Source organism: Athene noctua, chromosome 2 (genome assembly GCF_965140245.1).
Source record: "Athene noctua chromosome 2, bAthNoc1.hap1.1, whole genome shotgun sequence".
In the NCBI taxonomy this organism is placed as follows: domain Eukaryota; kingdom Metazoa; phylum Chordata; class Aves; order Strigiformes; family Strigidae; genus Athene; species Athene noctua.
This window is the reverse complement of record NC_134038.1, coordinates 126,931,492-126,954,920: the sequence shown is the minus strand read 5'-3', so window position 1 is coordinate 126,954,920 and position 23,429 is coordinate 126,931,492. Positions and strand designations below refer to the sequence as shown.

At 40.0% G+C, this 23,429-nt stretch overlaps 1 protein-coding gene across 2 annotated transcripts; it reads left to right on the top strand.

The window, feature by feature from the left end:
* Positions 1-13,967: 13,967 nt before the first annotated feature.
* SRI (sorcin) lies at positions 13,968-22,672 on the top strand. 2 transcript variants are annotated; one of them, XM_074900237.1, is made up of 8 exons: positions 13,968-14,058; positions 15,425-15,508; positions 18,686-18,755; positions 19,488-19,531; positions 20,539-20,686; positions 20,840-20,953; positions 21,683-21,741; positions 22,371-22,672. In XM_074900237.1, exons 1-8 carry the CDS (start codon positions 14,008-14,010, stop codon positions 22,395-22,397), a joined length of 597 nt encoding a protein of 198 aa, XP_074756338.1. In that variant the 5' UTR covers positions 13,968-14,007; the 3' UTR covers positions 22,398-22,672. The 2 variants fall into 2 exon arrangements, with proteins under 2 accessions (XP_074756338.1, XP_074756339.1); XM_074900238.1 differs by lacking the exon at positions 18,686-18,755 and having other exon boundaries at positions 14,003-14,058.
* The last annotated feature ends 757 nt before the right edge of the window (positions 22,673-23,429 follow it).

Here is a 23,429-nt window from a genome sequence, read left to right as displayed (position 1 = left end):
AGCTTAACCACAATCAGTAGACTCAAGCTGTTAAACATCAGTGCAGAGGCCTTTCCTAGTTTATTACCCATTACTTTTTTTTCCCTAGTTTTATGGAAGATGAGAAAGTGTAGTCTCCACAAATCTCTCTTTAGAGACTTCAGAAAATAGATAAATGAAAAATGAAAAAATGTAAGTTATTGTAATATGCTTATCATTGCGGGACATAAATGGTTGAACGCCACTAGACCAAAACAGAATGGCCCGTGTTTTGAACAGATTATCTGTGACTGAGTTCTGGCATAGAGAGAGACATGTACTTTCAAAGAATCATTCTGAAGAAAAGTATATGGAACAAAAGTAAAAACTTTATTAGAATGAAAGAGAGAGAAGGAAAGCAAGAAAGAAGGAAGAAGACAAACCTGGTTTTCTTCTTTTCTACTGGCTCCATGACAGAAGATGTCACACATTTTTGCTTGCATGGTACCAATTATTTCAGTAGCTTATAAATACTTAATTGAAGAGTTTGATCTTGGCAGCTCTGGAGTCCAAGACAGGTTTTAGGATGCTACCATAGTCTTTTCCCAGTACAAATTGGTACAAATCAGCCTACTTTCTCATCCTTTATAACAACATTTCCAAAGGTAGTTGCCATTCACTGTTGAGCAGCAGCAGTAGCAAACCCATGTGTGCATCAGGCACAGGACTTAAATGGCTCAGTACTGAATATAGCTGGAAAAACTGCTTCCCCAGGGCAAAAGAATCAGGAGAGATGCCGGTGTCCAACTGGCCAGATACAGGAGAGAGACTTAATGGACTGCTCTGTTTCAATGCGAGACACTATCATCTTAATTTTACAGTTAAAGAACTGAAGCAAAATCAAACACAGGATCTCACTAAAGAAAGGGTAAACCATGAACATGGCATGAAAATTTGAACCAAAGGAAACCCTACACTACTTGACAAGGAAGGCAAGTGAGAGCTGGACAGGGTGAGCATAACCTGAGGAGGTGGCCGGAGGGGTAGAACCAGGGAGGAAGGAAGGGAGGGCAGCCTCTGCCTCCACACTTGGCTAGTGATGAACCAGAGCTTTGGGAGCCCCAGAACAGGACAGATGCGACATCTCCATCCCTCAGCTCAGGCAATCAGAGGGAATGGGTGCAGAAGTAATTGCAGGGAATTATGTTAAATACATACAGGATTATAGTTTGTTTGGTTTGCTTGTAGCTTCTGTTTTCCAATCCCATAAGTAAAGATTAGAAACCAAATCCCATCTTTAATTGGATTGGTCTAAAGGTCAAACCTCAAGCCATGCTGCAGAAATTTCAGTCTTGTTTTACTATCAAGCCTGCCTAGTATTGTTGAGATAAATAAATCCAACAATTTAAGGCATTCAATCTTGCCAAGGCCTGAGGGATACCTCCCGTCCAGTTACAGAAATCTGAAAGGGATGAAGGGGCTTGTGCACCTACATGCTGACTTTTGGGACAATACTGAATACCCAAACATCACTGAATACCTTGAATCACTGAATACCTTCTAGCATCTCTTCTTCAAACAAGCAGACAAACATCCACGTTTCCTGGTAAAGCCGCCTTCCCTGTCTTTTACAAAGCAGCTGACACTTAGATTCACGCTTAACTGTCATCACAGACATATCCCAAGTTTCTTTAATGATCTCTGTGTCAGTGACTTACACAACATCATGTAGGAAGTCAGAGGCAGGGAGGGGAATTGGATGCAGGTTTCCTGAAGCTGAGGATGGTTCTCTAATTATGAGGAGCTTTACAGATTAGAGAGCCAGAAGGCAACCTTGTGATTAGCTATTCTCTCTTCCTGCAGAACATGGACTGTAGACACTGCCTGAATTAATTCATTTCTGAATTATCAGGAGTTGTCATATTTTTCAGTTCACAGGCCCCTACAAATTTTCTAACAGTAATACAGATTGCTGTAAAGTTTAAGCCTCCTGACAACATGCAGTCTTATCCTAGTTACTATTTGTTATAGCTGGCAGGTAATCCATTAAAACAGGCTGAAAACTCCTGAATTAAAGATATTCTGAAAGAACTGTTGAACTTGATTTAAACATTATGAAACTCGCCACAACTTTTGGCAAATTATTTTGACAGCTCATTACCCTCTGTTTAATATATATCATAATATATATACATAGCCTGAATTTTTTTTAACTGTAGCATTCAGCCAGCAAAATTTATGATTTCCATGACTTGTGTAAAGTGCCCAGAATGGAAGCTACATATGGAACATATATTACCCCAGAGAAGAAGATCAGGTGTAAGAAGAAAAAATGTGATTTTATATATATATTTATTTATTTATGAAGAAATAGAAATCATACTGGTCCTACTGCATATATGGAAATACAACCACACAGTAAATCTCTTGATGATGACAACAAAAGATTCAAGGTATTTCCAACTACAACTTCTTATGTTAAAAAACATAAATAAAGTAAAAACCTAAAAATATTAACAGTCACTGCAGATAATCTCAAACTTGAACATAATTTCACAAAAACCAAATGCTAATAAAAATGTATAAATAACTGAAAACAGTATGTTACCTGCAGGATTACAGTATTTGTGGCCTACTCTGGTAAATTCATATGGAAAACTGGCACATAAGCAGGTTTCTAGGGAGTTTCTCAGGAATTTGTTGCAGGCCCACCATTACACATAAGAAGTCTAACCAAACATAAAGTCATTGCTGACAAAACGTGCACACTATTATTATCCTGGAAATCCTTATGATCAGTGAGGACAGATACACACGGAAGCAATTTGACAAATTGTGCATTTTCAGCCATGGCACCACTGAATCCAGCTCTGTGAAAGGTCATTGTAGAGAAACAAAGACTGCATGCCACACCTCCAGCCCAAGGAGATGTAGCCTAGAAAGCACCGACTGACTGCTAGAAAAGGTTATGAACCAAATATGCTAGGGGAGTAGGAAAGGGAGGACAGGAGAAAGATGTAACATGTTCCTGTGATTTTCAGATTTACTGGGAAGGGAAGTTTCTGAATTGCTGCAGAGAGCAGTGGCTGCATACTGTTTCACAATGTAAAAGACTCTGGAGAAAAGTCCATTATACCAAAAATGGTGTAAGAATGTAGAGATATTCCTTAAGTTTACAGACTACAGTAAGTTAATTCATTCATTTCAGCAAAAAAAATTAGAGGTGAATGCAATAAACCATACCCAGGTCACTATCCTACTGATGCAATTTCATAATCCAGTAACTGAAGAAGTGGAAAAAAGCAGCTCGTCTCTTATGAAACAGCAGAAAAAAATACAAGCTATACAAATATATGCAACTCTGGGATTGTTTAACAGAGCAGCAGGTGTGAAAGAAGCATACAGAGAGTATCACATAAGCTTCAGATAAAACCACAAGTGTATTTAGGCAGCTTTGACTTAGTTTAAAGCTGCAACTCTATTTAAATCACTCTACCCAGAGGCTGAGAGTAAAGAAACTTGTTCAGTTCTTCCCAGGTCTAGGTATTTGACATTTCACGCTGTTGCACTTATTTTCAAAGAACACGCATAAGGAAATATATGGCTCCATTAGTCTTCCCTTTCCAAAGAAAAGAACATGAAGACTAATAAACTGTAAGTGCTTAGGTTAGGAGAAGTATTAGCATCATTAGAGAGACAAAGCACCAGTATCAAATATCATTATCCCAGCATGAGAAAAATACAGCAAAAATGCTTGGAGTTAAAACCACACAAATTTAGATAAAAACCTTCTGGTTGAGCCTCAAAGACAAAACCAGTGAGAATAATTATCCTCACATTACCAGGTGAGTATTCTTTAGCATGGGTGGATTCACTGTCTCTTGCAAACATTAGATTAAACTTGGATGCTGGTGTGGGTGCTTTAGTCAAGCCTAAATCACTGAGTTTAGCACATGGACACCAGCATTAGATAAACTGTTAATTGCCTGTGTAATGCAGTAACCCTCTGCATTTAAAAAATAAAACAAGAAACAAGATGCTAGTTTATTTTTTAAAATGTGGGAATGAGTGTTACTACTACTTGCATACCTTTTGCTTATTCTTCTGAGACTTCCTGAAAACAGACAAATGAAAAAACGATCATGCTGTTTCATCACCTGCTTCTTTCCCCACATGGTTATGAAGAAAAAAAAAAAAAAAGTGAAGAGTGTCTTAAGTAGGTCACTCTAGCACAAACACAGAGTATGTGTAAATAAAGAGCCACTGATTCTCCCCTTAGCTATGTGGAGAGAGGTTTCACAGATCAGTCCAAACACTGCTTCTGACAGAGATGTGCCGGGAAAAACAGTAAAAATAAATTCAGTGGAAAACAGAGTAACAACAACTTCCTAAGTAGGGATGTTTAGTTTTCAGAAAATACATAATAATAAAATAAACTAATTAAATTCAATCTGTTACTTATGGCAGAAGAAGCAAGCTAAAAAGGGATCACAGTGCAAGAACTAGGTGCAGTACTAATGCACTCTGTGAACGTGCCTTAAATCCCAATCTCAGATGTAACAAACGCTTAAATAAGATTACTTCTGATGAATATTCATGCTGTAATTAGTTGAATTCTGGAAGTTTTACCTACAGATTTTACAAATTAAATAAATGGAAAGACTCACAGGGAAAAACATTTTAAAAAAAGGTCTTGTTTACAAGGAGGTAGAGGTAAAGAGATAAGTACTCAAAGGTAAACAGAATCAGAGGCATCTGACCACTGTTGACAGCCTGAGCTCTAATTCCTACATCAGAAGAAAATGAAGTCCCTCTCTTTGGGGGAAAAGTACTATACTTCATGTATATCTACATTGAAGACAACTTTTAAAATCAGATCATTCAGCCAGGACAATACACCTTAACATGCCTCTACATTTTATTCCAGAGACAAAGAGGGCAGTATTTGCAGAGAATTGCTTTCTGACTAGTTTTATTAAGAGAGTTCATGTGGAAAACAAAATAAAGCACTTAATCCATACTCATTCTCCACCGCCTCTCTCTGCACTCACTTCTCAAGGAAAGTAAACCTCCAGAGGAAGCAGATTTATTTACTTCTCAAACAGAAAAAGCCTGGCCACTTCTACAAGCATGAAGATAGATATCTGTGACCTCCTCTCCCAAGTAGGATTTCAGCACTGAGCTTCACAAGACTGTTCACTGAGTTAGCCTTTGCATCATCGTAAGGTCCTGTGCAAAATCAGACTATGTGCAGGTATAACTCACTATGCCCACTACCAATGAAGAACTGGGGCCCCTTAAATTCAAGATAATAATGGTCATGAGCTGTCATATAACCATCTTATATGTCAGAACTACTGTGGAGTTGGCTCTGCCCTGAATATGTTCACAGTTTTATTATACCATGGCTCTTAGGGTTTTTTCCCCAGTCTTTAATATTTTCATTAGTCTCCACTGTAGAACATGATGAGAGCACTAGTTTTGATCAATTTTGTGAAGTATGTATGTGAAATATATATGTCAAAGGCTGACAGTGCTTTGCAGTGTTAGATCTGGAGGCATTATGCTTAAGCTAAATCCTCAAAAAGCCATACGAGATATTAGCTAATACAAAAGGTGATGAAAAGCAGCAGAAATGAAAGAAGACACAACACTTGCGGATGAAAGCAGAAAGGGAAGAGAATGGGAACATCCTCACAGAGTTACCATTACATAACACTCTAATCCAGAAAAGTGTGGAGATGACTGTGTTTATCCACAGCTTTGTTGTCTCCACAAGGGCTTTAGCCAGCCATGGGAGCCCACCCACGGACAGATGCTGCCCAGACTGGGCTCTCACATCTGAGAACAGCTCCAAACTTCAAAGAGCCTTTTTTTTAGTGTTTGCTGCCACCAACCGATTGCTCTAACTTTTGCTTAAAATTCAAAGGGAATCAGAAAGCTTTGCTGTAAACTTGCAGAGTACTCTTTAGACAGCTCAAGGCCAATTCATTCCTGGATGTAACATCTCAAGCATGCACAAGACAAATGCAAAACAGCAAGTTATTATGAGCATCTGCAAAGATTCCTGGAGCAGGTAGAAGATATGAAAATATATATTGTTGTTAAGGACAATACACAGTTATCAGAACTGCAAAAAAACTGCAAAAATACCTGCAAAAAAATAAAGTTCTGTAGCTTTTTTTAATTAGAGAGCACTAAACTTTTTGAAGCACAGAGTAACAGCAACTGACAGCCCATCTGGTCTCTTTACCCCTTTGCTTTCTCATAAGCCTTACGCATAGTTTCAAACAATAGTAAGAGGTGATGTAGAACCCTCATTTTATTTTCCTGAAAATTCTAATCATTTTACTGAAAGAATAAGGAAGAATCACCTATAATGTACAGATTAACAACATATGAAAGGATTCAGCTACAAAAGTACTGGACAAGAAAGAAGCATCGATATAACAACAAAAAGAAGTGCATAAGACATCTGACAAATCTGAAATAAGAACAACCTGTATAGCATGAGCTATCCTGATAGCCATGATACCATGTCCTGAAGCTTGATGCATCAAATATGACTATGTTTTGATACAATATTATACATAGATGACTAACGATTTCTGACTTTACTTGAGTATCACGACCTCATTTGTAGATAATGCTCATTCTTTCTAAGTGGACAAAAAGATTCTTTCCCCCAACAGAGAGAGGACAAATGTGCCCTGTGATCTAGTTCATATAAAATATGGCAAAATGGAATACTTTTAAGTGGCAGATTTATAGCTAATTTTAGAAATTATACTGCTCAGACAATCTAGTTATTTAGAACTACCACATTCAAACATTTAGATATTAGCCAAAAACTTCAGAGCGGATTGCCAAAAATATATGCATGAACCTATACTAAATTTTTTCCAACAGAAAAAACTATATATAAACTCGCAAACGACTGTCAGTAGGACCCCATACTTAAAAGGGGAGTTTGGCGCAAAGAATGGCTCGGGAATATTACAGCTCCTATTAGAGATCAGCACTGAGACCCAAGGAGCTGGTCCCGCAGCAGGGACCTGAGGCATGTCTAGGTGGGTTCTCTTTCTACTTTTGGCTGAGCTTATATTTGTATATAGTAAAAACCGGGCATAGGTTAGGCGGCCATCAAGCTGATGTGCCCATATTAGAAGTACCAGTGTGACATCTGGTGGGCGCTTTTGGGGACAGCAATAGGCTGGTTCCTTCAATCTCTAGCAACTCAGAAAGGTCGTAAGAAACTAAACAAAAAGGAGCAAAAAAGTTAATATAAGGAATAAGGAAAACAGCATGGACTACACATGTAAGAAAAAATATTTACAAAAGCCACAGCTAGAGGAAGACAGTTTGTGTTCACTGGTATTGCTTTAAGAGTGTGCTCAAGTATGATAAAATTCTGTGACAGGAACCGCAAATACATTTCATGTTGGCCACTTGGGGATGTGTGTTGCAATATTTGCGGCATTTTCAACACACACCCCATGTAGTCACAGAAACAGTAACCGTAACATCATGATCAGGAAAGTGATTTTTCTCCACAGGGTGGGGCACATCTCTTTCACTGAAGGAACTGAAGCGTGCTGAAACTTGTGATTTCCCCAAACCACAGAAATTCTGTTGCATCATTTGTGGTAGTGGGGCAGTTAAACAAGCAAATAAAAAATAAACTTTATTTTCCTTAAGTCACTTATTTGCATGCTACTATGTGAGTCATATGCAAACCAGCCCAAGACACCTCCTCAGTAATTCTGCCAGTCTCACTGATTACAGAAATTACAAATCAGTGAGTAGAGAAATTCTGGTAGCACTGCAGTGGTCAGTGATCAACTCAGTTCAAGCACTAGACATGGAGAGAATAAATGCTATCTGCCTAGATTCTCAAGAAACCTAGGAGGTAAGAATGAGAGCCCAAATGGACCTAACGGGTGACAATCACAGAATTTAGACACCTGAAACACCGTTTCTACACCCTACATGCTGGTTTTCTACCCAGAAGTACTGCCCCATGGCTGACTAACCAGCTATGAGCTCATTTCTCACCTATCAGCATTTTGGTACTCAAGGAGAGCATAATTCCTCAGTCCTCTGAACTGAGCTCACTGCAAAATGTGGTGAGGAGAACAGCACAGCGTCAATTTTTTTCCATAACTAATGCATAAGTAACCCCTAATATTTAGAGGATTCACCCACAAAGTGGCAGAAATTAGTTTTAGGCTACCTAAGAACAAGCCATCCTTTAAATGCCTAGCTGAAGGAAATTTTGTAAAACAACATGCTTCAGCTCACATATTAAAGCCACCGTGCAACTGAAAATTTAATCAAGAGAACAAATAAGTAGGATCTTTTTCTTTAGCCCACAGATTATGCACTGCACACTTGGCCTCCTGGACTATTTGTCCATTTTTTCATCAGACGGACACAGGTTTTAATGAACTCATTCAGAAAATAGGGAGTGGAACCAGAAATACCTTGTAGCTGGATACCCATGACCCTGCTTCAGAATAACCAGGCTTCTCAGCAGTTTCTTTCCATCTGCACCTGGGAGTTTTACAAGCTAATGCTTATCTTCCAGCCAGTACACCCTATCAGAAGGTGAAGTAGCATAATATATATATCAGAACATATACACTGACACATAAGATTGCAAAAAGTGCTGTACAGAGGGAATCAGATGCCTTATTGCTGAACTTGTTCTGTGCTGCAATCATTTATACACAGTTCATTTTCATACTCTAACTTCAGTCTGGTGAAAACAGCACACCTGGATCCTGACCCCATGTAATTCAACCAAAGGATTAAAGGAGCTTGCATGACTTGTTCATCAATCTGTTTTAAATGATCCAAGGTTTCAGTACTGAAGGTGCTGAAATAGGCACATGGTACAGGAATAAAGATCAGTTGTAAAGTGACATGCAAAGTAAACAGAGTTGTAAATGTCTTTTCCAAGTCACAGGCATGTATCACTGTTATCTTCAGATATCTTTATACTGTAATTATAACTTCAGCTAAAGACCATCTTGGGAACCATCCGGCTGCAAGCTGCAAGATCTTAGAAATTAATGTTGTTACTGAAAAAGTGCATTGTAACTTCAGTTCTGTAAAGAACTCATGCCTGGGGAATGCACAAACTGCTGTATTTATAATGAAATGGATGTAGTAAACTGTGCTATTGTACTGCATTGAATAAAAGCTGATTGTTAGCCTCAAAAATCTCAGTACCAAAACCTCACTAGCTGCACCATCCACAATTAAGGTTATCTTGTCTTAGGCCTTCAAGTGATATTCTTGCTGATGCCCAGTGAATGATGAAGAATTCCCACAATGCTGAATACGGAGGAAACAAAGAAGGAAAGGACTGTGGAGTAAGGAAGTTGGTCAGCACTGAACCATCTGTTAAAAGAGGTTGGAGCTGGGAGGGAAAAGTAAGTCTGGAAGTCATCCAGGGTTGCAGAAAATTAAGGTAGCTCAAACTGGAAAATCAAAATTTATAGAAAATTTTAATCTTTCTACTCTCTTTACCTATAAAGTGAAAGAAATTCCTCTCCCCTGTTACCTACCCTTGCATTATTTGATGATTCCAACATAAAACTTGGCTATTACAGAAAACCCTTGTACAAAACAACTAGCTGCAGCACTGAACATAAATAATGTGCAGTAAACAGAAAAAGAAAGGGTGGTGTCAAAGAGAAGAAAAATCAGCAGAACAATGGAGCACCATTCATTCTGGGCACCAAGTGAGGCATTATATTAAAGACTTCGAGTCTGTACTGTATTCACCTTTTCAATGTTTGAACTTATGCTTCTTCTCAAGTTATGGCAATTAAAAGGGTAAGGAGATTATTTTTTGTCCCTCCTTAAGTAATACGCTTATTCTCAAATTTTTATCCCCTCAGGTGCTAAATAAACACTTTAAGTTTATTTAGTTCAAACTTCACACTTTAATTCTATCTCCTCCCTAGCTTCTTTCATTGCAGTTCTGGAAAGGACAAATTCCATGCCCACTTGCCAGGAAAGCATGATGCCTCGGCACGTCGCCACCCAGCTCCTAGCCACTACATCGGATGAGATGTACTGATGTACTACATCAGACTGACCACGGTGCGGCTCAAGGCTTTCAGTTCAGGGTGGCTGAATTCCCACATCATATGCGAGCTCATGACAGGGTTAAATGTACCCAGACTTAGTGGGACAGAGGGAGGGAAGACAGGCAAGCAGAAAGTGTGTGACTTGTAGTGGGTTTATGCTAGCCTTTGTCCATTCTGAGGAAGCATGGTACATACAATGAATGTGACTTGTGATCAGATTAAGGCAGTGATGCTACAACTGTAGCTCTGTTTTGAATTCTTTCTTAACATTCTATTACAAAGAATCTAGCAAAAGCTATGGAATGTAAACTGCACATATAACATTCATTTTCTAAACAAAATTATTTTATTTAGGTCTTAGGAAAATATACTGCATCATCTCAAAAAACAGGCAATAGTACTAGCATTCTGTGTTGCTTGACTTCAGTCTTCCCACTAGAGGGATTACATACTCTTTGGGATCTGTAAAATCAGTAACTATTTATTCTACACAGATTTCTTACTGGTGTATTTCTAATGTGATGATCTTTCTGTAACTTAAAAGGTTACCATAGCTCAGTAGCCCTTCAGAAGGCAGATGTATACTTGTCAATCTCCAACAGCCTTCCTTTGCAGCCTTCCTCTTTGTCGGATAAAACCTGAATAAACAAATGCACCAGTGCAAACAAAATGCCTGCCCAACAAACCATGTAAAATACATCACTTTGTTACACCTGTCTCTTAGCTCTTTTTCTTATGTGTGGTTGAATTTAAATAATCTTGCAAATATTAACTATTTAGTGCAGTGTTCATTACCAGTAGTCTCAGTAGAAGCACTGCAAATGGGGGATGAATAGGTGATTATGCCGAGTTCAAGTACAAAAAACCCAAAACCAAACTTAAGAAACACGTCTACCTTTTCTATACAGCTACAGTTGTACAGCTTTATTATCTTTATCTACCAATTGGTCTGAATCTTATCTGTTTTTTTCTTACTAGAGCTGTTAAAAATTCCTTCCTATAATCTTTAAGCTATTGGCAATACATTTATACTATTTGACATTTTGCTTATCAGTGTATAACCCTTCAAATCTTATCACTTATATTCTTTGTCACCTATTTTCAATCTTTCCAGACTTTAATATTTTTATCACTTTACCTAGATCCTATTTTAATTAGGAAGGTTTCTTGCCCAGACATTGATACTTGTAGTCTAACAAGGTTCAGCACAGTGTCTCAAATAACTACACATGATTAAGTCTGGTAAACAAAACTATTAGACTGCTGCAGAGTTTGATATCAACAGACTCTTATTCAAATACTCTTGTGAGATAGCTATTGCTGAGTGCATTCTCAGCAATTTTGCTGACGGCACCAGGCTGTATGGTGCGGTCGACATGCTGGAGGGAAGGGACGTGCCATCCAGAGGGACCTGGACAGGCTGGAGAGGTGGGCCTGTGTGAACCTCATGAAGTTCAACAAGGACAAGTGCAAGGTCCTGCACATGGGTCAGGGCAATCCCAAGCACAAATACAGGCTGGGCAGTGAGTGGATTGAGAGCAGCCCCGCGGAGAAGGACTCAGGAGTAGTAGCGGATGGAAAACTGAGCCAGCAATGTGCACTCACAGCCCAGAAAGCCAACCGTATCCTGGGCTGCAACAAGAGAACTGTGGCCAGCAGGTTGAGGGAGGAGATTCTCCACCCCTACTCTGCTCTGGGGCTCCAGACCCCATCTGGAGTGCTGCATCCAGCTCTGGGGCCCCCAACATAAGAAGGACATGGACCTGCTTGAGCGAGTCCAGAGGAGGCCACAAAGATGATCAGGGGGCTGGAGCCACCTCCCCTGTGAGGACAGAGAGAGTTGGGGTTGTTCAGCCTAAAGAAGAAAAGGCTCCAGGGAGACCTTATAGGGGCCTTCCAGTACTCAAAGGGGGCTACAGGAAAGATGTGGAGGGACTCTATCAGGGAATGTAGTGATGAGGAGTAATGGTTTTAAACTGAAAGAGGGTAGATTTAGATTAGATATAAGGAAGAAATTCTTTCCTGTGAGGGTGGTGAGACACTGGCACAGGTTGCCCAGAGCAGCTGTGGCTGCCCCCTCCCTGGCAGTGTTCAAGGCCAGGCTGGACGGGGCTTTGAGCAACCTGGGCTAGTGGAAGGTGTCCCTGCCCATGGCAGGGGGGGTGGAACAAGATGATCTTTGAGGTCTCTTCCAACCTAAACTATTTTATGAGAGTCTATGATTTCTTAAGCGAAAAAAACTAGCCAGATTAGCTACTTCATTTCTCAGCTGCCCTGAAAAGATGGGCTTTGTATATGCTATCCTGTGTGACGAAGGTATTAAATAATTTGTCTCTTTCATTTGGCAACTGTACTGAATGTTAATTTCACAGAACACCACAGTACTTCTTTTCATGTTTCTAGCATCTATGAACATTATCAGTGTAATTGGTACTGAAATAATAAAAATATATGCTGTATAGATACTACCTGAAAGCCCTGTTCACTGGATAATAGAAGCTGAGAAGGGTGACTCACTCTTAATGAAAAGTTTACTATAAATTAGTGAGATTAAATGGATAAGGTCCCACACAAATTTATAAACGTCTTCAGAAATTACATTTACAAACAAAAACCAAAATGTTATACTTCCATATTTCTGACAGTAGACCATTCACACTGCAAGGTCTCCATCTGATTTGCTTCAGGCATACAGATTCTAGCAAATAATTTCTCATCCACTTGCAACTTAATTAAATACATCTCAACATGAGGAAGTTCTTATGTTTTGCAAATAAACAGTCCAGATCACACCAAGCTGTGGCCATTTCAGCTGTTCTCGCTTCCTGAGGTAGTGAAGCGAATGAAGAGCCAGTAAGTCAAAAGCACGGGTTGTACCTGCGAGTTCCTCCAGCCTGGAGGAGGCTGTTGAATCCAAGCCGAGGTTCCTCCAATGAATCACCAAAACCAGAGTGGCCCCAGACTGAGCACTGCCAGTGAGAACCAGCACAAAAGGGCTTCCTAGCTCCAGCAGACACTGGCATTCACCCCTCCCTCCTACTCCAGAATTTGGACTTACAGACTTGTTTTCTCCTTCTGTGGGACCACAGATAGGTGTTCAGACTTTGAAGAGAAAGCTACAGCACCAGAAGAGGACGTTTCACGTCACGATGCATTCTGTGATACACGCAATACCTATGCACAAACTACTGAAGAGTTTACGGGCATTATGCCCTGCTTATAAATCACGAACGCGCGATTTTGAAATAACTTGACATCAACACTGGCGATTCACGGGTGAACCTTTCCAGTGCTTTCCAAACGCCTCAGTGGGTAACGGCGGGACAGACGACCGCTGTCGCGCGGCCTGGTGCTCCGCTGGGCGTCAGGGGTGCTCGGGCTGTGCCAGGGCCCCGCTCCGCTGCCCGGCGCCGCGGCGGGCCCGCAGCGGCCCCCACCTCCGCCGGCTCCTTCCCCGTCTCCCGTGCGCGCCCGACCAACAGCCGCGGGCAAGGGCAACCCGCGAGCGAGCCGAACCCTCTCCCCACCCCGAGGGAAGGGAAGGGAAGGGAAGGGAAGGGAAGGGAAGGGAAGGGAAGGGAAGGGAAGGGAAGCGCCGCGCCGCGCCGCGCCGCGCCCCAACACCCGGCAGCGGCGAAAAACGCAAGAGAAAGGACCTCCCCGCGCCGCCCAGTCACTGTGGGAAGGAAAAGCAGCCCCCGGGCCGGCGGCCTGTACCACCGCGAGGGGGGGGGCGGTTTGGAGTTGGTGGTCCCTCAGCTCCCGCCGCCAGCGTCTTGCACTCCCCGGCTGCCCCGCTGACCGGAGGCGGCCGCCCGCCCCCCACGGGTGGCCGAGCGTCCAGCCCCGGCCCTTTCCGGAGCCGGCGGCCCGTCCCGGTCCCCCCCTTCCCGACCGGGTGGTTGCGCCCGGACGAGGCCGCCCTGGCAGGTGCCGGTGCCAGCCGAAGATGGCGTTTCCCGGGCAGCCGGCGCCCGGCGGCGGTTTCTACCAGGGCGGGGTGAGCGGGGCTGGCGGCGGGCGCTGAGCGCGGGCGGCGGGCACTGAGCCCGGGCGGGCTGCCCGAGGCGGGGGGAGAAGGCGCCTGGGGCGGGGCAGCCCCTTCCCCCGCGCACTGCCGGGGGCGACGCCCTCCCGTCCCCGCGGCGCGGGCAGGGGTGGCTTCGCGGGCTCGCTGAGGCGGGGGGACGCTTCGCCGGGGCGGGGGGCACCGGCTTTTCGGCCGCCGCGGGAAAGCGGCGAGAGCAGCGTTAGGCGGGGCTCGGCCCGGCCCGCCGGCGGCCCGCCCGCCGCTGGGAGGAGGCAGGGGCGAGGGGGCTGCTGCCCGGCAGGCGCCGCCGCTGGGCCGAAGTCGCTTCTGGGGTGTCGGTCCCCGAGCGAGGTCTTGTGTCTGACTGTTTGTGTAAAGTTGTCTTCGCTTCGTGGGGCTGATAACGAGGTACAGTACACCTCATCCCACTGGCCATCTCCAGAGAAGTGTATTGTCTTGGCGAAAGATGGGAATGGACCCCGTTACACGGACCCCGTTCAGCTCAGTCAAACAGGATTAACTTTTGTCATTCAGTGATTTTCATTTAAGAACCGATTTATTTAAAAATTTTCATGCTGATTCTTGCAAGTATTTTCCCTAAATATCCGTCTTAATCAACTTTTTTGAAGTGGAAAGAAAAATCTGCGCGGCCTTAGTAGTTGAAACCAAGAGCTTCACTCGTCAGAATTGAGTATAACTGTTGAGCAGGTATTCTTTATTCGCAGCGCTGGGCAGCATTGGGAATCGCTCTACCACAAGTAGGTTTCAAAAAAAAAAAGGTTTCAAAACATCTTATAAGTGGGTAGTGACTACAGAGGGTAGTTAGGGAAAAGTATAAATGAAATTATATACATCACAGTAAAATACAGGAAAAATGGAGGAAAAATAAAAGCTAGTAAAACACAAGTGATGTCTAATGTTAAAAGTAAATGCCTTATTTTACAGGTCCCTGTACATTAGCAATTTCAAGTATACTTGTAGCAGCTTCCCTTCAGTAGTCTTATCTTCAGTACTACATTTTCTGTTAGTAGTAGATTAAAATTCAGCCTTGAAGAGATTCACCACTACTGTATCTAGATATCAGTGGATTGCTCCTGTGCAAGATTTTACACTGGTTGCTTAAATTATAATAAATGAGTATGTCAATACCAAGATTGTGTCTTGGGTGGTTTTGTTGTAATTTTTTTTTTAAGGAATTTACTTTTTCAGTTGGTTTGACTTTTTTGTATGGTGTGCTTCTAAAACCACAAGTTGATTCTTAAGTACAAACACTGCAGTTTCTTAACAGTTAACTGAATCATTGATTTTAAATTAATTTTCTTCTTGATTTCTTAAGTATGGAGGAGCTCCAGGAGGACCAGCATTCCCTGAACAAGCTCAGGATCCTTTGTATGCTTATTTTGCTGCAGTAGCAGGGCAGGTAAACTTATAAAATGTTACTTATTTCTTGGATTTTTTTATTTATGGGGAATAATTTCTATATTAGCTTTTTGAAAGAGGAATGCATAATATTAGCAGTGAGGAAACCTGTTAAGTTTAAAAAAACCCCAAAACCAGCAGAATGGTTTTACTTAGCACGTTTGCTATATATAGCTGTACAGCTATACCATGTAGCTATACACACAACAACGATACAGTTTGTAAAATATATAGTATATACAGGGACTGTATAGTTACACTGAATGTTGTAACCGAATTGTGACTCACATTTGGGTTGGGGAATGCTGTGAGCTTCGAGAGAAAAAGGCGGGAAACAATGAGAAGCATGGGCTGTGGAGATGGCCTGGCTAAGAGTGGAAAGTGCTAGTAAGAGAGGTGGCTACATGATCTTAATGGACTTAATAGACTCACAGTTGGGAAAGCAGTTGTGCCAATATTTGGGTTTTCTGGTAGGACAGAGTGATTTTTCTGTCAGAGGAAAAGGCATTCACAGTTTTCATTTAGGCCTTTCTTTTTTCTTCCTTGTCATTCTGCACTGCATTTTTGATCTCTTTACTGTAGTTTTGTGGCATATATTGTTTTTGTATGATTATGGATGTTACTAGAAATAAGTAGTTCTTGAAACTATATTACAAAGTTTAGGAGCAAAGAAGTTAGGTTTACTGAGCTGAAGTTCTGTCTTTGCTGGCCATATGTGTAGCTACTTAGTGCACACTTCTAGGGTGTGTGCAAATCTAAAGCTCTGCTCCACAGGTAGACGTAACCACAACATGAAAATTTGAATTCAGCAATATTAGCTGATGATTAAATTCCTAGTTTAAGACTGTAATTCAGGTTTTGTTCACTGTTTTATTCTTTTGAATTAATAATGCATCTTAGGGTCTGTATATTATTTCTTTAACATTACTTACGAAAATACGTAGACGGTGTATTTTTGTAGTAAAGGAGAATAGAATACTGGAATAACCTACACGCAGTGAGGCAGGGAGCCCAAGCTAAGTTCTGCTGAACGTGCTGACAACTTGCCTGCCAGCTGAGATGCCTCTGCATCCAGGTGCCACCTGGATGTGCACCAGGAATCAGCGGTGGAGCCAGTAACTGAGGCTGGAAGAATGAGTAAGCTTATTAAAGCTTACTAAAGAGCTAGGGAACAGCGAACAGCATCCAGCCCTGTGGAGAGGAGGTGGCAGGAGCTGGACTTCAGCATGGCATAGACTGTCCCCAGGCTTCTCAAGGCATGGTTACTGAAAGTGAGCTGAGGGGTGTGATCAAGTTAGCGTTTAAGGGTGCTTAATACTTTCTATTTGTAGAAATCATTCCTAATTGAAATAAAATGGTTATCTTTTGAAATGCTATCCTTAGAACTGGAAGTCAGTTTCAGAGACTAGTGGCTGTGCAGAGGTAAAACTCCTGTAAGGAGACAGTGAAATGGAACAGCTAAATTACCAGTTCCATGCAAGTCTGTAAAAAGCCGCATCTAGCAGTTTTCAGTAAGTACTTATTGTAGAATTAATAAAGTTTTTGGACATGGTTTGCTGCTTTCAATGTTGGTTTTATGCCAACATAATATATAAGCATCTTGGAGCTTTCTATGAAGTAGTTTAGAACGGAGATCCTGACTTAGATTTGAGGAATTAGTTTCCTTTGTTTACAGAAGAAAGTCAAAAGTATTGTTTAAAATCTTTATTATGTTAATTGAGTCTGTCTTTTTAGGAAGTAATAGTTTTAAGTCTGTTTGAAAAGCACCTATGCTTTGTCTACTTAAACTGTTCTACTTCAAGGGGAAAAAAAAAAAAAGCTGAGCTATTTTTGGTAGTGTTAATCATGATTACAAATGGTGCTTTTAAAGTTATGTAGATCCTGCTTTGGTTTCAGAAGGCACAAGGGGTTTGAAGAAATTTGCTGCTTAATATACATGGCTATTGCAAATCTTTTAGTTTTCTTGTGAATGTAAAGTTTTAAATATATCTGTATAGTTAGACTGATGGAGTAGATTGGAAGCAGTTTTGGGTTTAGCTGCCATTAATTTTACATAGAATCCAAACGTTGTTGCTTTGTTTTCAGACCTTGTCAAACATCATTTAACGTATTAACTACTATTTGTCCTATAAATAAGGATACTTCATTTCTGAAGTTACCTGGCTGTGCCATTCCCACCATGTCATTTAGTAGCATATCTCTGTTCTTGGAAAAAAAAAAAAAAAAAAAAAATGCTTACTGCATTTAAAAATATTAGGAAAATGCTGAGGCAAATAAATTTGTTTCAAATTTAAAGCAGCTCTCTTTTCACTATTTAATGCTTTACAAAAGTCACATAATTTTTTTTATCTACAATGTTCCTTCCTTGAATGAGGTTAAATGATACTTAGCTCTCTGTGAACCCAGCTTTATGTTGGGTGTGTGAGGAATGTGACCTCGAGTTCCAGCTCCATTTTTGACAGCTCATTGCTTTCCATGAATTGGCAGTTGTTTTCTCTGTTTGGCCCTGAGCAGGATGTGTTGGAAATGAGTCATTTTCCAAACCGTACAGATAGGTATCTCTTCTGGGTTTGGTTTGTTTTTCTTTCAAAGTTCTCTGCTTTCTGGTTTTGTTTGTTCTGCTAACTACTTACTATTCCCACAAAACCCAGGGGGTTTTTTTAGATTTGTAAATCTTAATGCTGGCTTGAGAAGAGGGTATGTATGATCTGGCTTCCAGATTTCCTGCTGTAGCAGTGAGATCATAAACATATAATGTAAAATGACTACAATACTCACTAAGCTGAAATTAGTACTTTAAGGAAAGCTGTCTTTCTCTTCAGAATTTTGTGTTGGTTTCTATGCAGCTGACTTTCAAGTATACGCTACCAATATCTGTTGTGGGTTTGGTTGGGTTGTTTTTTTTAAAAGTTAAGTTTAGAGCAAACCTGCCAATTCTGTTCGTTCTTTAGTACATCACTAGATGAGAAAGCTAATGCATGTTGCAGAAATACCACCAATAAAGAAACATTATTACAGATATGAGTTATAAAAGGCAGTTTCGGTCATATAGCAGACAGGTAATCAGTTGTTTTTTGAAAGGGTAACTAATGCCACTGAAAAGGGAGTGGGTACTGGGAATAACCAGCCTGGGAGAGGTAATTAAAACCATAGCTGATACATCTTCTGTTATCGAAAGGATGGACAAATAGATGCTGATGAGCTACAGAGATGTCTCACCCAGTCAGGGATTGCAGGAGCGTATAAACGTAAGTTAATGATTTAAATAAACCACAAAATCCCCCAATTCTAAAGCATACTAATTCTTCTGCCATCTACGAGAAAACGCTTATAGTTGTGCTTTCTGCTGAGGTGTTTTTTTTTTTTTATTTGCATGGTAAATGGAATTTCTTTGCATATGGACTGCTCTGAAGCGTAAATCCTCTATATTCAGTTCTGTGCCTATAGGACTTACCTTCTCAGCCTCCCTAGTTCCCCACTGCTGAGCTGTGGAATTGAAAGGTTTTGTTTTGTAATGGACAGCCAATTCTTAAAAAGGTGTTTTGCTTTGTTTTTAAATTGAGCTTTGATATTGACCAAAAATTTCTGTGGCAGGACTCCTCTGTTGGGATACCTAGTGTTCAGTTTACAAACTCAAGCTTTTATGAATAAAACTGGCTTGCTCAAGTGGTGTCAACATTGAAATACAAATGACCATTTTGACTGAAACCCAAAACCTTTATGGATGGAGATAAGAGCAAATTAATTTTAAATACAAATTGAATTGCCTCCAGATTGTCTGCTGTCAGTTTTTCTAATGAGTAATGGTTAAAGGCTCTCATTTGGATCAAAGTATGGTATGACTGTATACAGTGGAAACAATTATATAATATTTTATACATTATAATAAATTATCAGTGCATAATAAAAAGCAATTCAAAATTTTACATTTAAAACTGGAAATCATTCTAATTTATTTTTTCTTTTTCTAATTAAAACAGCTTTCAACTTAGAGACTTGCAGACTCATGATCTCCATGCTGGATGTATCCTTTATGATGAAATGTAAAAATTTTTGCGTTATGTAAGCGAAGATGAGAGGGTGCCAAAAATTTGGTGGAAAATTCTTTGTAATTCCCATTCAGCCCTTACGTGACAAGTATTATGACTGGGGAACTCTTACTCATTTTACAGGATGAAATAATAATTCTAATAAATGAGGCTCTTGGTGACTGATCTTCTTACAGCAAGTGGTATCCCTTTAAGCCTAGGGGACTGTTTCTCCATTGAATGTGTGAAAGAGTCAGGTCTGGCAGCCCAGAACAGAGTTTTGTGCAAATTCTCGTTGTGCTTTTCAACTTGGACCATATTCTAATCCTTCCTAATGAATTAAACATCTGTACTACACAGCTTGAATACAGTCTAAGTCCCCCTAAATCCTGTCCCTTGAATGAACCAAGTTTGAGTATCTAATGGAATGGTGTATGGCCTTCAGCAGTAGGACCTATGGAAGACTTAGGTATACTGTGCAAAGTTGGAATCTTTGGAGTTTTTCAGTCAAAATTTAAATTGTCACGTTCAAATGTTTTGCTGTTTAAAAATAAAAAAGCAGAAATGAAATTGGGAGGACCATTAGCTCACCTTGAACAAACCACTTGGAATGCAAAAGAACTGATATTATTCTAACAAAGTAATTTTTAATTTGCCATCTATTTTTATTTTGGATATGTATTTTATTGGTAACAATTACATTGTAGCAGGTAAGAGAAGTGTGTGCACTAAGTTAAATTCACAAAGAGCAAATAGGTTTCACTGAGAAGAAGTGGGGAGACCAAGCTCTCTGACCTTTGGGTTGGGTCGGTAGTATTATCTCTGTGCTGTGGGATGCTCTAGTTAGTTTTCTACCAAAAAAATTAATAATAATAAAATATTGTTAATATTGACCTTCAAGAAAGAGTTTTTAACTAGAGATGATAAAAATATAAATTTCCATTGAAGAGAGCTTTTTAACATTTTTTAAATTAAGAAACATTTTTCTTAGCTTTGGAATCAGAGGGATATGTCTGGCACACTGGGATTTAATGAGTTTAAAGAACTCTGGGCTGTGGTCAATGGCTGGAAGCAACACTTTCTAAGTTTTGACAACGATAGAAGTGGTACAGTAGATCGTCAAGAACTGGAGAAGGCCTTGATGAACATGGGTAAGTTGCGAAATGTTATTGCTTCTGAGACTGACTTATTCCATTTCCCGTTATCATCCTGCAGTAACTGACACATGATATTTCCAATTAAAAATGTGTTGGATTCTGTCAACTTGCCTGTCTTCTGAATACAGACTTTTTCTTTTCAAATAGGGTTTAGACTGAGCCCACAGGCAGTGACTGCAATTACAAGGCGATACAGCACTCAAGGAAAGATTACATTTGATGATTACATTGCCTGCTGTGTTAAACTCAGAGCTCTCACTGGTATGCTGGATTAAACCCTTGTTGCTATCTTCCCCATAATAGATTGTTATTTAACAAAATCTGATTACTCACCTCAAGTTCAACTTTAACTTTTACATTCCACAAAATGAGTTTCTTTCAGTAGAGTTTACAGGCAAAACTGGAACGATTATAGATTATGATTTTGTAAATCCCCATTAAAAAAATGGACTTAAAACTAATGCAGGGTTTGTTCCAGAGACTAGAAGAGTTATGTTATCAAAATTGGGAAGCAGAACATAAGGAATTGTATATGATAAATATGAAAATTAAGAACAGAATCAACTAGGTTGGAAAGGACCTTGAAGATCATCCAGTCCAACCGTTAACCTAACACTGACAGTTCCCAACTACACCATATCCCTCAGCACTGTGTCGGCCCGACTCTTAAACACCTCCAGGGATGGGGACTCCACCACCTCCCTGGGCAGCCCATTCCAACGCCCAACAACCCATTCTGTAAAGAAATACTTCCTAATATCCAGTCTAAACCTTCCCTGGTGTAATTTGGGGCCATTACCTCTTGTCCTATTACTTGTTACGTGATTAAAGAGGCTCTTAAAATAAGTCTTGGAATGAATTGCAGTGTTCTTCATGAGTTCTCATTTATGTGGCCTGCAGAATTTTTTGAAAGTACAATGCATTTTAAAAAAATTAACTGTAATTCTTCTTACCTGGTTCCTGTTTTGTTTTCTTACTGCATTTTTGCAGAATGCTTTAGAAGAAGGGATACATCTCAGCAAGGTTTTGTGAACTTCCACTATGATGATGTAAGTGAACTTTAAAGAATCATTTAAAATTACAGGGTAAAACTAAAGGAAAACTTAAAACTGAAGACACACATAACGATTTTGAGTTTGTGTTTGTCTTCCCTTGCTTATGGTATTATCTGAGAGCACAGAGGTTCTGGGTTTTCTTGACTCTTTACTCACATATTTAGAGTTCTCTAAAATGTTGTTGTGCATTTTTGTCTGGACTTATTACCAGCATGGTTCAGGAAGTTATAAGAAGCTACATTGCTTGCTAACATCACTCTCTGTAACTTTTTATTCTTTTTTGTTTTAAGGCTTGGTAGCCATTCTTCCCAGAAAAGGCTGGGGGAGGTATGGTGGGGACAGACAGAAATTGCATTCAGTCAGGTCTTGTCTTCTTGGTGGCATCTGTGCAGGAAAAGGAGAACACTAGATTCAAGTATTCCTGGGGTTTTTTTTGTTGTTACTATGAAGGAGATGTTTTGTTTTGCTTAACTATTAGCTAATTTTCATATTTAGTTTCAAAGTTTTGTTGTTCATGGACTGAATTTGTTTACAGAAAAGGGTAGTGATAATGGACATGTTAGGAGAAAAAATGAAAACTTGTTCTCTACCATTCATCTAATAAATGGTTATTATATTTTCAGTTCATACAGTGTGTTATGAGCATCTGAATCAAAAGGAAGCAAGCTGTGGATGATCACAATTAACATTCCAGTTTGTGTTTTGCTTTGCCAAATCTTCCAGTGATTGTGTATCTCAGTATTGGAAATCGCATATTTTATGAAGATATCACTTTACAAACTTATATTTTTTTCATTTTGGAATGAATATAAATTACTCTTGTACTGTTGTCTTTAACTTCCAATCTGTGATATTAAAGATGTTTTTATTTTCACAAACTTGCAATTCACAATATATAACTTAGTAAATTCTTCTGTAATGATTACTTTTTTCCTGTGATTCACTAAAACCAGTTCCTGATGTGCAACTTACCTTTTTCTATCTTAAACAGTATCATGTGTATGACATAAGATGATACATATTCTTTTGTCTTTGACAGCATATGACAGATGTACAAACTGAAAGAGCTTTTGGAGTGGTCATTTTACACTGATCTGTTAGTAAATCAGTAAGTTTGAGTTGCTTATTTTGACAGCTAGTGATATTCAAGATGAATTCTGTGACACCATACACTGAGTGTAAGACTGCCTGTTAGAACTTCTCTTAGCAGGGATTCAACAAAACATAGCAGAGAACTCTTCTAGCAGTGTGCTCTTGTACAGGGGGCTTTTGGTCCAGTAAGATTCTTGCTCTGTTTGTGTCACTATATAAAACGTTTTTAAACATACAAAAACTACGCTGTGTCAATTTATACATTAACTTTCCCTTTAACAACAGACTTCTAAGCTGCCAGACCTCAGCTGCATGTAAATTAATGTTTCTACCGTCTCCTCCACTTTAAACCCTAAGAAGTAGCCTTCCTGCCTCTATACATCATTTGACGTACAAGGGCCAAAACCCACTGAGAAAAATTCTTGCTAGGTTACTATTTCAGATGACGGCAGTAATTACCAATGCTGTAGAATTTACTTGAAAGCAGATACAGAAGGGCAAGACTTTTTTGCCTGAGATCTTTCAGGGAAAAAAAGTTTTGTTTGGTGGGATTTTTTTGGTTGGGGTTTGTTTTTGTTTTTTTTGAGAAG

Coding starts and splice junctions, on each gene's coding strand:
- SRI (XM_074900237.1), top strand. CDS start 14,008: ATGGCGTTTCCCGGGCAGCCGGCGCCCGGCGGCGGTTTCTACCAGGGC. Junction 14,059..15,424: donor GCGGTTTCTACCAGGGCGGG/GTGAGCGGGGCT, acceptor TGATTTCTTAAG/TATGGAGGAGCTCCAGGAGG. Junction 20,687..20,839: donor GAAGGCCTTGATGAACATGG/GTAAGTTGCGAA, acceptor CTTTTCAAATAG/GGTTTAGACTGAGCCCACAG.